The sequence below is a fragment of the Phycodurus eques genome, chromosome 12 (assembly GCF_024500275.1).
Source record: "Phycodurus eques isolate BA_2022a chromosome 12, UOR_Pequ_1.1, whole genome shotgun sequence".
NCBI classification, from domain to species: Eukaryota; Metazoa; Chordata; class Actinopteri; order Syngnathiformes; family Syngnathidae; genus Phycodurus; species Phycodurus eques.
Window position 1 is genome coordinate 20,303,319 of NC_084536.1, and position 13,618 is coordinate 20,316,936.

Genomic DNA, 13,618 nt, shown 5'->3' on the forward strand with positions numbered 1-13,618 from the left:
AAGGAAGTGTCCAGTTTGGCAAGCGGGGACATCTTCATCATCCTCATCCTGTCAACAAAACCACATAAGGAAGGAAGGAAGGAAGAGTGGAGGAGAAGACGGAGAAAACAAGCCAGGGGAGTCGATGTGAGAAATGGATAAACGATGACAAACGCAACTGCGCTGACCTTCTTTCGCTTGACAGGATTGAGTCACATGACACAGAGGCTCCGAGTGCTCGTGTTCGCCGTCACCTTGTTGTGTTACGCTGCCATTTTGCCGGTCAACGGTCTTCTTATCGTGACCATCGTACTGGAGAAAAAACTCCACGAGCCCATGTACTTCTTCGTGTGTAATCAATGCGTTAATGGCCTTTATGGGACGGTTGCCTTTTTTCCCAAATTCCTTTACCATCTCTTGTCCAAGAGCCACATTATATCGTATTTCGGCTGTCTGATGCAGGTCTTTATCATCTATTCTTACGCGGCATCGGAAATGGCAATTTTAGCAGTGATGGCATACGACCGCTACGTGGCCATATCTCGACCGCTGGAGTATCACGCCATTATGACCAAATGCAGGGTGCTCTTGTTGGTGACCTTCTCCAGAATTGTGCCTATGCTTTGCCAGGCCGCGGTGACCATCATGAGCTCCAAACTGGAACTGTGCGGTTCCCATGTCAACAAACTCTACTGCGAGAACTGGTCCCTCCTTAAACTGTCCTGCAATCCCGTAACGAGCAACAGCACCGTCGGATTTGTAAATATTGTCTTTTACTTCGGACACGACCTTTTCATTATGTGCTCCTACGTGCAGTTGGTTAAATTAGCTTTCAGGTCAAAAGAGGGGAAAAAGAAGTTCACGCAGAACTGAGCTTGCTCGACATCACGGTGGCTTTGCTCTTTGACCTCATGTACGCTCGCTACGGCACCAGCTCCATGCCTCAGAGTCTCAAGAATTTCATGGCCATCCAGATTCTCGCCATCCCGCCGTTACTCAATCCCATTATTTACGGTATGAAACTGTCCAAGGTTCGCTACAAAATTTTACAATATTTTAGAAGGAAGAAGGGCTTTGAATTACGGTGAATGGTGATGTATTTTGTACAACCGAACAATCGAGAGGGTCTGGTCTCCTATTTAAGTGCTGTTTTGTAAATTAGTAATAAGGACAAAATACTTTGACAAGGCTTGTACACTCGAAAGTCTCCTTCTACGAAGTTTTCTTATCAGCTGGCTGTGAGGGATGTAACTGCATGTAACAATATATTGAGTAGAGCGTTTATTTTTATGGTCCAAAACACCACTATCACGCAGTATTTGTTAAGAAGGGAGATTGGATTCGTGACATATGTAAACACTCAACAAATTGCTAAACATGAATGGATAAAATAATAATTTGTTGTTCCTCACTTGCATGTACAAATGTGTCACATCTCAAAGGAAAAGAACCGTGTATTGCTGTTCTCAGTAAAAAAAAAAAAAAATCAAAAAACGGTCTAATTTGCATTTGGTGTCCATTTTGTGGTTACTTAATGTGGAGGGACGGGCTGGTGATAATTTTCATAATTTGCGTATGTTCTTTGAGCAATGTAAAATGTCAGTTCCTCTACAGGGTATTTTATATTTGTTGTGGAATTTGACAGTTTGAAGTCATTGGAGGGAATAAAGTCTGAACATGTTAAGACAGCGCACGTTCTAAACTCTGCCTAATAAGAAAACACTAAAGCATTTGCATGGATTTAAACTCAAACAAATGAAACTCAAAAGCAGACACTGTGGTCACTTTTAGACAAGAGACAATGAAGTTGCAGGGGCGCACAGTGACGCATACATGTGGGAATAATTCCTTAGTTCTGTTGAAAGGTTGTTGAATTTTCTTGTGACAATCTCGTTAAAATAGCTTCTGAAAATGAATCGTATGTGATGGGAATATTCATCTTTAAAATATATTTGTAATAAATATTTCTGCTCATGCCTGGTGTCGGGAAAAAGACCTTTTCACAGGATAGCGTGGTAGTGCAGCTTTTAGCTCCGAGCTTGCATTGAATTTCAGATGATGTTGCTGCCAATTTCAAATCAATGCAGATACTGCAAGCAAAGACACAACAGTATCGATTAAGGACATTATGTTGATAAGAAATCACAAAAACACCCCAGAAAGTGGTGATTTTCGTATCCATTTATCAAATCAAATAATAACACAAAAACTGAAGAATTCATCAATACTCTGTTTAGTTTCACTCTACACTACTTCCGCAAATCACCAGACCGAGTTGAGTAACCTGACTGTCCAATATTGATGATCTTTTTATGAAAACAATGACATCACTTAGGACCTGTCCGTTTTCAAAATGTATGATTAGAATGATTTTTTTTTTTTTTTTTTTTTAAACACTTTCAGGATGCTAGACCACAATATAGACAGGTTAGAAAAGTTGTTGATGCTGTCAGAAAGGTGTTAATTCCAAAAAGATGTTTCATATTATGGTTGTAGTTTGCAGTGGTGTACAGCTGGTGTGCCGCAATATATTCATTTGTCGATTTCAGCAATCAAATCAAATATCCCTGCATAGTATTTCACTTTCGAAGGGCTGTAGTACATATAAGTCCCCTGAACACTGAACAGTATTTGTTTTATAATTGAACTGCATCGAGGTCCGTCCCATTGAACCTTGCACTTAGAAATTGAGCTGCGGATCGTCGTCCAATAATCTTTATCCCTGTAGGTCTCTTGGTTTGCGTGCTTGAACTATAAACAGCACTTCCACCGTGTCACGTATTGGTGGACGAGTTCCCCGGGCCGCAAACTCGGCATTGGGAAGTTGGGTTTCTTAACGTACATCCGCACCGCCTAGCTTGCTCCAGTTCCACATGCGTATAAGGTGATAGTGGACGAAATCACGACAGTCAAATAAGTATGCGTTCACTGGCAACGCGTTGAAAAAAAGGTGGAGCTGCACAGAGGGCGTCGTCCCTCTCGTCCAATCAGCGATGAGTCTTAGCTTGCTCTCCAGTACGTTCGTCCATTCGGCGATGAGTCTGATCCCCGACCAGTACCTACCTTTACCTTTTGATTTGCTGTTGTGTTTAGTTACTTGTTGTGATTAGACATTTGCGCTTGTGTTTTTTGATTTGCTCTCGTGTTTAGTCATTTGTTCTTGTTGTTTATTTGCTGTTGTGATGAGTTCTTTGCCGTGGTGTTTTGCACTTCAGGGCCACCGTATGTCCATGTTACTTTGTAATTTACTGCCGCACGAGATAGGTGGCTGCACGTGTCTGACAAATAGAATTCAATCTAATAGGGTTGTATCGAAACAATCCACCTTTGTAAAAAATAATAATGCACCGATTTGATTGACACTGAAAGATATGCTTCATAATGCAATACATTTATTACATTTTGTCACTCTGTCTAATCTAATAAAGTGATGTTTCTAAAACAGAAATCCCTCACTAAGTATGATACAAATACAACGAGTAAAACAATTGTCAGTGGTAGGAAGTAAGCAGATATTTAATCACTGTATTTAAGATTTTTCAAGCATCTGTACTTTGAGTATTCATTTTTTCTGACGACTTTTTACTGATACTCCCTACATTTGAAAACAGTTATCTGCACTTCTACGTTGATGAAATGGGCTTCTTCAATTTTCAACCTTTGCGGATGACGACGTGACATTTAAAAAAAATAATAAGAATATTTTTTTTTTAAAAGAGACAACAGAGAGAAATGGTAATGCAATGAGCGAGTGAATGCTGTTGTGGGAACGCTAACGGCATTACGGATTAGTTTAACACCTAGGAGTCATGTTGCCAGGTACAGTATTAGAACTTTTGAATCAATATTGCTGTTGGCTTGAGTTCACGTTTGTTCCTGTTTTTTTTTGGATAAAAATAAAAATGCTGCTTTAGGATGTGCAATGCTAAAGCTTACAACAACAACAAAAAAGAGAGAGAGAGACACCCACTTGCATTTAAGCATGTAACAGCTGAACTAGCTGATCTGGTTCCACGGAGGCCTCACTTTAAATAAATGAATAAAATAATACATTTCCATTTTGTTGGCCTTTAAATTACTGCTTTGTGACCACTATAAAAAAATAAATCATTTATGTTGAATTTCAGTACTTAATTTCACTATCTTGGCTATTCAAAGGTCCTAGTTAGCATCACGTGACTCCGCGCACGTGGACGTCGGAGCTCGCTCCACGTCCTCGTGGCTTACGTCATCAACTCCGAACGTGTACTTCTACGCACAGCGGTTAGGGGGCGCTGTTGTGAAGTAATCTGACGCAACGTGATGAGAGGAGGCAGCACACACACACACACACACACACACACGAGTACAGACATCTTTCAAATGTAGGGAAGTAAAAAAGTAAAAATTTCCAGTTACACTTGATTCACACATGCACTTTTACTTTCACAGCCACCATCGTGAGAAAACTCAATAGTAGAAACAACTGAATGAACATTTTGAATACAAATTTTATGTTGCAAATATCAGTTTTTTTGATAAATGAAAAAAATAAATGTGACCAAGATATACCATTTTAAAATCTTCTACCATTAATGTGACCTATAACTTTAAAAAATATATATTTTTAAAGTAAAAATAAACTGAAATGAGGTTCCACAAGTGTGCACACCCTCTTATAAGTGCATTGTAGCTGTGTTCATAATTAACATTCAGTCATGTTAAGTGGGACACGGCGCACACCTACCACCGTTTAAAAGTGTCTCAGATTAACCCTAAATAGTTCAGTTTAAAAAATAAAAAATTCAGCTGTTCCAGTAGGCTTTTCCTGAAATGTTCTTGCATTTGAGCATTCTGCTAGAAAAGAGGTTAAAAACGCCAACTAGAACATCTTAACCTTATTTGGGCTAATCAGTGGCACTTTAAATAGTGGCAGGTGTATGCTGACTTCCATTTAAAAACTTTGAATGTGATTTGTCAATTCTGAATGCAGCTACAGCCCCATTTATAAGAGGGTGTGCACACTATTGCAACTACATTTTTAAAGTTATTTTTACATTATCTCTTTGATATATATGATTTTTCTTGTTCTTTATATTACAAAAACCTGCCATTGGAACAGGAGTGTGACATTTTTATAGCCACTATTTGGATTAGTAAGCAGTACTTCAAGACAGAACCAAATACGCTCGTGTCACAACTAAAATGATTTATCGTTTCTCCCTGTCTATATACATTAGTGCATATCAAATTAGAACGAACAGTACATTGCGTCAGGCATTTTAGTTTACGTAGCACACAAAAATTGTGTAAAATTGAATCATGTCATGAATTAAAAAGATAATATTTGTCAGCCAGAGCAGCAGTAACACAAAACATTGCAAGGTACGTATTCACCGTCTGGTAACATTTTCTGTTAAACTGGTTGACAATCTAGCCTCTGTGTCACTGCTGATATCTAACAGGTCATGTGTCTCGAACACCACTGTTTTCCCTGAGATGCCAGGACAGTCCAAAATGTCTGCTTTGAAAAATGCGCCACTTATTGTCAAAACTACTTTGGCGCAACCCTATATGGAGATAGCAAAGGGTCAGTAATGCATCAAATTCCTGCACAAAACCACAAAGGTCACACGACACATTACAAACCTTATCACTTTTATTCAGACTGTACAGATACAACAGGCTTTAAAAAGAAGTAAAAAAAAAAAAAAAAAAAAAAGAGAGAGAGACAGATGAGCATCCCCATAAATATAAGAAGTTGGGCGTATTAAATGGATAATTTGCATAATGCACACACACGCACACACATATACAGTACATACATAAATCTGAAACGACCAAAAACTAAACGGGCGAGTCTTGCGTCACTCACACTTCTTACACATTCATATGGGGATTTCTTTTACATGAACTGCTAAGATGTCACTATAAAAAAAAAAATAGTATGTACAGTATGCATTCTAGGATTGTGTCGCAGTCTAGTGTGTTGAGAGTATAGTTTGTGCGATGGAAAAACAATAACTCATCCTTGTTCCATCTTAAACTCTATCTTTGCGTTATTTACACGTAGAAAAATGTGCAACATGACAGGAAAAACAAAAACAAAACAACAATAACAATGTTGTTCCTCCACAGACCTGTTATTTTAAGTTGTGGTCCAAAAGGCTGGTAATCGGGTCTATCAACAAGTGGATTGAATCATTTTAATGCAATGTGCAAGAATGTCCTCTCACCTGAAAGTGTGGTGTCTCCATATGGAATAATTTGAATTAAAAAAAAATGTTTTTTAAAAATACTCAGATTACATGTTGGAGCAGTACTTTCCTGTAAATACACATAAGGGTAGAGTTATTTCATAAGACACTTGGTTCATGTCCATTACTAGATTATCAACTGGTAGACATTTCGAGGTCATGCAAACAGAACCACACACACACACACACACACATAGACAACTGTCTGGCTGCTAAACACAGCTAGGCATGCCTGAACATTCAAACCCTTGTGACCTTTTTTCTTTTAAAACTCATCTGTGCATTTTCTGACATTTAGGATCAGGCACACAAGGACAGAAGCATGGCTTCTGTATGGCACACGCTAGCGGGACATAAAGCACATGCACTTTCGCTCTGTATGCAAAAGTTCAGTCTGGATGCGGAACAACTTCAACAAATTGAAAAGAAAAAACAAATCCACCCTCCTCCCCAGCACAGATCCATTTCAACACATCTTAAGGCAATAAAAACAAAGAATGGCAGGCTAATGTGTGAACAATCGTCTATATCTAAGCGAGAATAAACATTCAAAAATCCTCGAGCACCATTTCCAATCCCACAGAAGAAATGTATTACAGTCCTTCTGGTCGGTGGTCCACCAATGTAGGGACCACACACACACACACACACACAGGCTGAGCTGAGGCTCATGTTTGTGTATGTGTGGTCTCTAATCAGGCCATTTCGTGGTACCGATGAGTTCATAATGAAACGGGACACAGAAACTTCACAACCAGTTTAGAGGTTTATAATGTTGATGCTAGAACAGCGCAACAGTGGTGAGGAGTGCTCAAACTCCGTTGAACACTTGGGGGGTTATAATGGCACTAAAAGAGCAACGTGGCTCTCGGGTTAAGGGTCAAGAAAAAATCCGTCGGGAATTTAGTCGTCACAATAAACCGAATGAGCCGTTTGTAGTGTAACAGTCACTTCTTTTAACGCTTTAAAAAAAACAAAGCAAAAAAAAACCTTTGTGCAAACCGACACAAACAGTAACTTCATTCACCTTCGGAGTGAACATTCAATGCGGGGAAAAAGACGCTTAAAAAGAAAAAAAAAAAAAAAAAAGTCAAAAGTTTTCTGAGAATTGTGCGTAGTCACTTGGCAACAACATCAGCTGCTGCAGATTTTTATTTTCTTTTTTAATTAAATCTAACACACAATGTAAAGCATTTCAGTCTACAAGCTGAGTAATTTAAAAATGTCAAATCCAGGAAAGCCTACAGAATGCATTCACAGTCCGAGGACCTTTTGGTGGCACTCGGCACTTTTTGTTTTGTTTTGTTTAGGCCCATCAGTCGTATTCGATCACGTGAGCGCGGACACACGACGTACATTCAACATGGGAGCAAAACACAATAAGGATGTAGTGAGTGAGTAAATAGGGATAACTTCAAGTCCGGTGTTAATGACAATGAGGTTATGCGTTTAAAATCCAAGAACACAAAAGAATTCAAAAGAGTTATGAGATCGTCTAAAAGAACTGCAGATCCTTCCATTTAATATCGAATATAGAGAAGAAAAAGTTCTGTCTGTGGGCTTGCAAACTTGTTACAAATAGAAAAATATGTCCAAAATAGTATAAAAATGAAAGCTATCTGACCTCATTCTCTATTATTGTCGTTTTTGTACCTCATTTCCGCTTCACACCGTCGTCTCTCCGTGGTTACCGTTGCTAAGGCGCTTGTAGAACCTCCTCCACGACTGCAAGGTCTTGCCGGACCAGACCCAGAAGCCCGAGGTGATCCCCACGATCATGGTCATCAGGTACTTGATCATGAACACGGTGAAGTCGGGCGTCATGGGGGCGAAGTTGTGGAGCGGGCAGGGCACGGCGAAGCGCTTGCACGTCTGCATGTGCCAGGTGCGCTCCCAGTGCTCCCGGAAGGCCTGCTCGTAGAAGTAGCAGGCGATGACGATGGTGGCCGGGACCGTGTAGAGCACGCTGAAGACGCCGATGCGCACCATCAGCTTCTCCAGCTTCTCCGTCTTGGTGCCGTCGTGCTTCATGATGGTGCGGATCCGGAAGAGCGACACGAAGCCGGCCAGCAGGAAGGAGGTGCCGATGAACAGGTAGACGAAGAGCGGCGCCAGGACGAAGCCCCTGAGGGCGTCCACGTTGAAGATGCCCACGAAGCACACGCCGGTCAGGACGTCGCCGTCCACCTGGCCCATGGCCAGGATGGTGATGGTCTTGATGGCGGGCACGGCCCACGCGGCCAGGTGGAAGTACTGCGAGTTGGCCTCGATGGCTTCGTGACCCCACTTCATGCCGGCCGACAGGAACCACGTGAGGGACAGGATGACCCACCAGATGGAGCTGGCCATCCCGAAAAAGTACAAGACCATGAAGAGAATGGTGCAGCCCTCCTTCTTGGTCCCCTGGGCCACCGTCCTGTAGCCGTCGTCCTTGAATTTGTCCACGCACACCACCTTGTCCTCCAGGAAGAAGCCCGCGGCGTACGCCACAGCCACCATGAAGTAACAGCCGGACAGGAAGATAATGGGCCGCTCGGGGTAGCGGAAGCGCCTCATATCCACCAGGTAGGTGAGAACCGTGAACAGAGTGCTCACGCAGCACAGGATGGACCAGATGCCCACCCAGAGCCGGCCGAATTTCACCTCGTCCTCCCGGAAATACATGATCCCGGTGGGCTTGTTGGGTTCGCAGGGAGCCCCGCAGTCTTTGACGCCCATGAATTTGTAGCCCAGGTAGGACGGAACGTCCAGCTGCAGCGGGCAGGAGAACTCCGGGTACTGGTTGTGCGGCGGAGACTTGGGCCGGCTGGGGGGGAGGGTCACCGGCTCGGGCGCGTACGGAGAAGACGACGACGAGCCCGAGCTGCCGGGCTCCGACGTGTTCTGACCCACGCAGATCTCACCGGCCCCGTGGACCGGGAACGCCTCGCAACGAAGCCTCTCGGGCCACTGAAAACCGAATTTGTTCATGAGGGCTTCGCACCCTTGCCGTGCTCGCTCGCACAGGGACCGGCAAGGCGGGATGGCCTGCTCCAGAACCGTGCACACGGGAGCGTACATGGAACACAGGAAGAATTTCAGATCGGCCGAGCATTGGACCTTCACCAGCGGGTAGAACTGGTGCACCTCCAGCCCCGCGTCTTCTTGGTTGGTGTGGCCCAGGAGGTTCGGCATGATGGTCTGGTTGTAGGCGATGTCGGTGCACAGTGGGATGGAGATGGGCTGGCAAAATCCATGCTCCGGGATGGAGATTCCGCTCTCGCTGTTGTAGTGTTGAGCACAAGCGGGTGAGGAGGACAACCCGCACAGCAGCCACATGATCCGCACAAGCGCGAAGCCAGTGGTGGACCTGGCCGCCGCCATAGTTGAGAAGGAGGAGGAGGAGGAGGAGGAGGAGGAGGGGGGGGGGAGGGAAGGAAGGAAGGAAGGAAAAACTTTGATCCAAGTAGGGCGACTCAAAAAAAAAAAAGGGTCCAGGGGAAAAAAAGCGTCGCGAATCTACATTTAACGTCCCCGCGCGTTGCTGCTGGTCCGTAAAACCCGAGCGGGTCCACCCACGGTCGAAATTGGACTTTTTTTTTTTTTTTTTCAAACAGTTTCATCCAAATGAATCCTCCGTCGTGTCATGACTTCTTGACGGTCTTTGTAAGTGACTCCAGCAGCCCACTCTCACTCACTTCTCCGGTGTGAGGAGGGGGGGGGGGGGCACGTACTCCTCCTACCGAAAAAGGAAAACGGGACGCGAACCAAAGCTCACCAGGTGTGTTCAACGCTCGGCCGTTGCTTGGGTGGAAAAACGCGTCCTAAATTGTCATCTTTTTGCGGCTCGACTCGTCCGAGTGTCGGCTTCTCCGAGCGGTTGGAAGTCCGCAGGCTCGCTCGGTCTCGTCGCTGCGGCTCGGTTTCAAGGCACCCCTCCATTCACAAGAACCCCCCCTCCCCCGCCTCAGCAGGGCGCGGGGCGCCTGGAAACCGACTGCGGCGTCTCAGCCAATCGGAGCACTTGTTTTCCTACAGGACTCGTCGCTGATTGGCCGTTTACTCCCCGTCGGAGGAAAATATGCTACAGTAATTAAATTACACCAGAGATTTCACCGAAATCATCACAATCACGACTCCTGCCAAGTTCTCAACAACGTGACAGACATTAGAGGAAAAAGATTATTTTTAACTGAAACCTATCTATCTATCAAGTTTTCAGGCCTTGGGCAACTGTGGTTAAAAAAAAAAAAAAAATGAAAAAAATGGCAAAAGTTGTAAGCAAGCGGCCATTATCCCAACAGGCCGTTGCAACACCTCCAGCAACAGCCACTGTGGGAACAAACACCAACACTGGGTCAAATTTACAACACAATCGATTCGCGCACACACAGGCCACAAAGTGAGGGTGGTGGTGTAGGCGGTTCTCGTTGGCCTCACCGCATTTGGTTTCTTGCCTGAGTGGCTTGAAAGGATGTGGGGGGTAGGTCGGAGTAGGGGGGAGGGGACAGGAAAGGAAGAAGAGAGGAGGTCGGGGGAGGCTGGGGGGAGAAAAAAGTGGGAGATCCAGTTGGGGTAAAGCTGAACCAAAAAAAAAAAAAGAAAAGTCACAGCAGTTCCCCGCTGTCAGCGCACCCCCAAACAAGTCAACTTGTATAGAAATGGGCCAAAAGGTCAAGTTTGGATTGAAGACCTGTGAAAGCAATAGTTTGTCAAAACCTGATGGGGATTTCTTATGTAGATAAACTAGCAGACTTCTCTTTTTCACTCTTCAATTCTATCGTTAAACTTTGCAATTCGTGGGGGTTAGGGACCAAGACACACTGCAAAGAGAGACATTTTGCAAATACGAAATATTAATGATTGCCTATATTAATAGTTTCAAATCCAGGGAGCCCCCATCCCCGGTCACATAACATATACTGTATGGTATGTCTTTATAAAGTAGAAAATAAAAAACTCGTAACATTCCAATGACAAATTTACTTTTTTTTTTTTGAGAAGAAAAGTTGTTTTTTCTTTTTTCAAGAAAAAAAAAAGAATATAAATAGTACACTGTGTCTACAATGACGGGTCCAATTGCCGTGGAGCGAATAAAAGGAGAAAACGTGTCAAAGTGATCATTTTAACGCTTGTGTCATCAGATAAAATGGAGTAAAAATAGTTTCTCTAATTATAGAAACTTCACATAACCAAAAGCTAAGAATGTCTCCGAAAAGGAGACACAAAAGCAGATGCAGAAAAGCTATCTGTATTACATGATGATAATTGCATTTTGGAGCATGCAAAAGAAAAAAAAAATCTGTAGAATTGTTGTCATATCCAAAATGAAAATGGTGGACCACAGCTTATAATGCTTTTCTTGCAATGTGTACATTCATACATACAGTACATACGTTTAGTCGAAACTCACATACTGTATATTGACAAAGTCAATACATTATTTTATTTTTTTAGAAAAAAGTCATATTTTGGAGATTAAAGTCATAATGTTAAGAGAATACAGTCATACCTTTGTGGAGAGTGAACAAAGGATATCAGTGGGCCCCAATACTCCTTCGTAGATAATCTGATATTGATGTACCAAAATACTATTATGATTTACAGTACATGTCGAACATATGACTTTTAAAAAAAAATTGGATATATAAAATATAACCTTCTTCTCTTCTTTATTGTGAAATTACAAATTTAATCTCCATAATATACTACTTTTTCCCCCTCTAAAATAGAAGACTCAATTCTTGGAAAATTAAGACTTTAAATCTCGAAAATATGTGATTTTTGTTTTTTTAAACACTACTATCTTCATAACACTATGATTTAATATCATAGTCCATTGATTCCCAAAGTGTGGTACATGTGTGTGTGTGTGTGTATATATATATATATATATATATATATATATATATATATATATATATATATAGTATTGAAACACGGTGTTAATGTTCAAAATTTGCTTGATGTTAAAGTAGCTTATGATAATACAAAATATACTTTATAGGAATAATACCTCTGTATCGGTTTTGATGAACACATGTAAGCCCACTACGCTAGAGTAATTCAATTGCTTTTTTAATTTTTATTATTATTATTTTTTTTTTGATGATGATGATTTAAAAGAAAGCCAAAGCCAAAACAATGGAGACGTCCTTCGTCTGCTAGACTGCGAAGCCTGTGCCCTGCAGGCACAATCCGCCCACCGGGAACGTTTCGCAGCGGATCCTCTCCGGCCACCGGAAGCCGACCGCGGTTAAATTGGCTTCGCATCCTCGGCGTGCACCCTCGCACAGGGACCGGCACGGGGGGATGGCTTCCTCCAGACCCGTGCACAAGGGAGCGGACACACTGCACAGGAAGAGCTTGAGGTCCGCCGAGCACCGGGCCTCCAACAGGGCTCGAAGTGACACCACTCCGCAGCCGCGTCTTCTTGTTCTTGGGTGGTGTGGCCCAGGAGGGTGAGCATGATTGTGAAGTTGTACTGGATGTCGGTGCACAGCGGGATGGAGATGGGCTGGCAATATCCAAGCTCCCGGGGGTCTCTGTCCCTCTCGCGGTGGGCGTGTGAGACGGCAACAGCACTAACACTAGCACGTAGCCTACGTAGCACCAAGACGCCGCCATAGTTCTTGATGAGGAGAAGAGAAAAAAAATAGAATAATAAAAAAATACAAAGCCACAAAAGTCCTTACTGAGTTACGTACAGCCAGGAGTCAAACCTCCGTCGTGACCTTTTGAAGTCTTTCTACAAAATTGTTATCAAGCAGCCCACCTTCATTTCTACTGGGAGGGTGGAGGGGGGGGGGGGGGGGGGGGGAACACCCACTCTTTCACAACAACAACATTTTAGCCAAACTTTAAGTAAAAAATTAAAAAGTACAGACTCTGAAATGTACTAAAGTACTAGCGATGCAGTGATACCACTTTATTTAATTTTTAAAAACCGAGAACGAGTACAAATACTCAACTTGATTTATATAGCGCGCTTTAACATCAACTGAGGAGCACCAACCAGTTACGATACTGAGCATCAGAACATGATCATTTATAGAGCACTTTAACACCAACAGCTGATGCTAATACGTCTTGCAATTGAAAATTAAAAAAAAAAGTTTTATTTCATTCAAATATCGTTCCAAAACGTGCCACTTTTTGCATATGCATATTGACCCAGTGGCATCACATTAAAATAAAAAACAGATTGTACTGATGACAAGAAGAAGCGTGTCTGTGTGAAATATTGAAATGATCACATGGTTAGGAAACACAAGGCTTCCGCCATCTGTCTACACGACTGATAAACTACGTTCATGTGTGTGAGGAATTAATTCCGCATGCAGACCACTTGTTGTCATTACCTGGGTCCAACATCTGTAAACACAGTTGTGTAATAATTAAAGACACCGGCCACTTAAGCTATT

At 42.8% G+C, this 13,618-nt stretch overlaps 3 protein-coding genes across 3 annotated transcripts; 1 reads left to right on the forward strand and 2 right to left on the reverse strand.

Moving 5' to 3' along the window:
- Positions 1–144: 144 nt before the first annotated feature.
- LOC133410628 (olfactory receptor 13D1-like) lies at positions 145–6,572 on the forward strand. Its single transcript, XM_061692034.1, is given in 4 exon segments — positions 145–844; positions 847–1,010; positions 5,635–5,656; positions 6,514–6,572. Coding segments are annotated over 4 exon segments (945 nt in total).
- LOC133410370 (frizzled-7-A-like) lies at positions 5,612–10,129 on the reverse strand. The gene has a single exon (XM_061691468.1). It carries the CDS (start codon positions 9,576–9,578, stop codon positions 7,881–7,883), a length of 1,698 nt encoding a protein of 565 aa, XP_061547452.1. The 5' UTR covers positions 9,579–10,129; the 3' UTR covers positions 5,612–7,880.
- Positions 10,130–12,358: 2,229 nt separating this feature from the next.
- LOC133410630 (frizzled-7-like) lies at positions 12,359–12,975 on the reverse strand. The gene is given in 3 exon segments (XM_061692035.1): positions 12,359–12,591; positions 12,594–12,825; positions 12,970–12,975. Coding segments are annotated over 3 exon segments (471 nt in total).
- Positions 12,976–13,618: the final 643 nt, after the last annotated feature.

Excerpts from the sequence above, each read along its gene's own strand:
- LOC133410370 (XM_061691468.1), bottom strand. The coding sequence starts at position 9,578 with ATGGCGGCGGCCAGGTCCACCACTGGCTTCGCGCTTGTGCGGATCATG.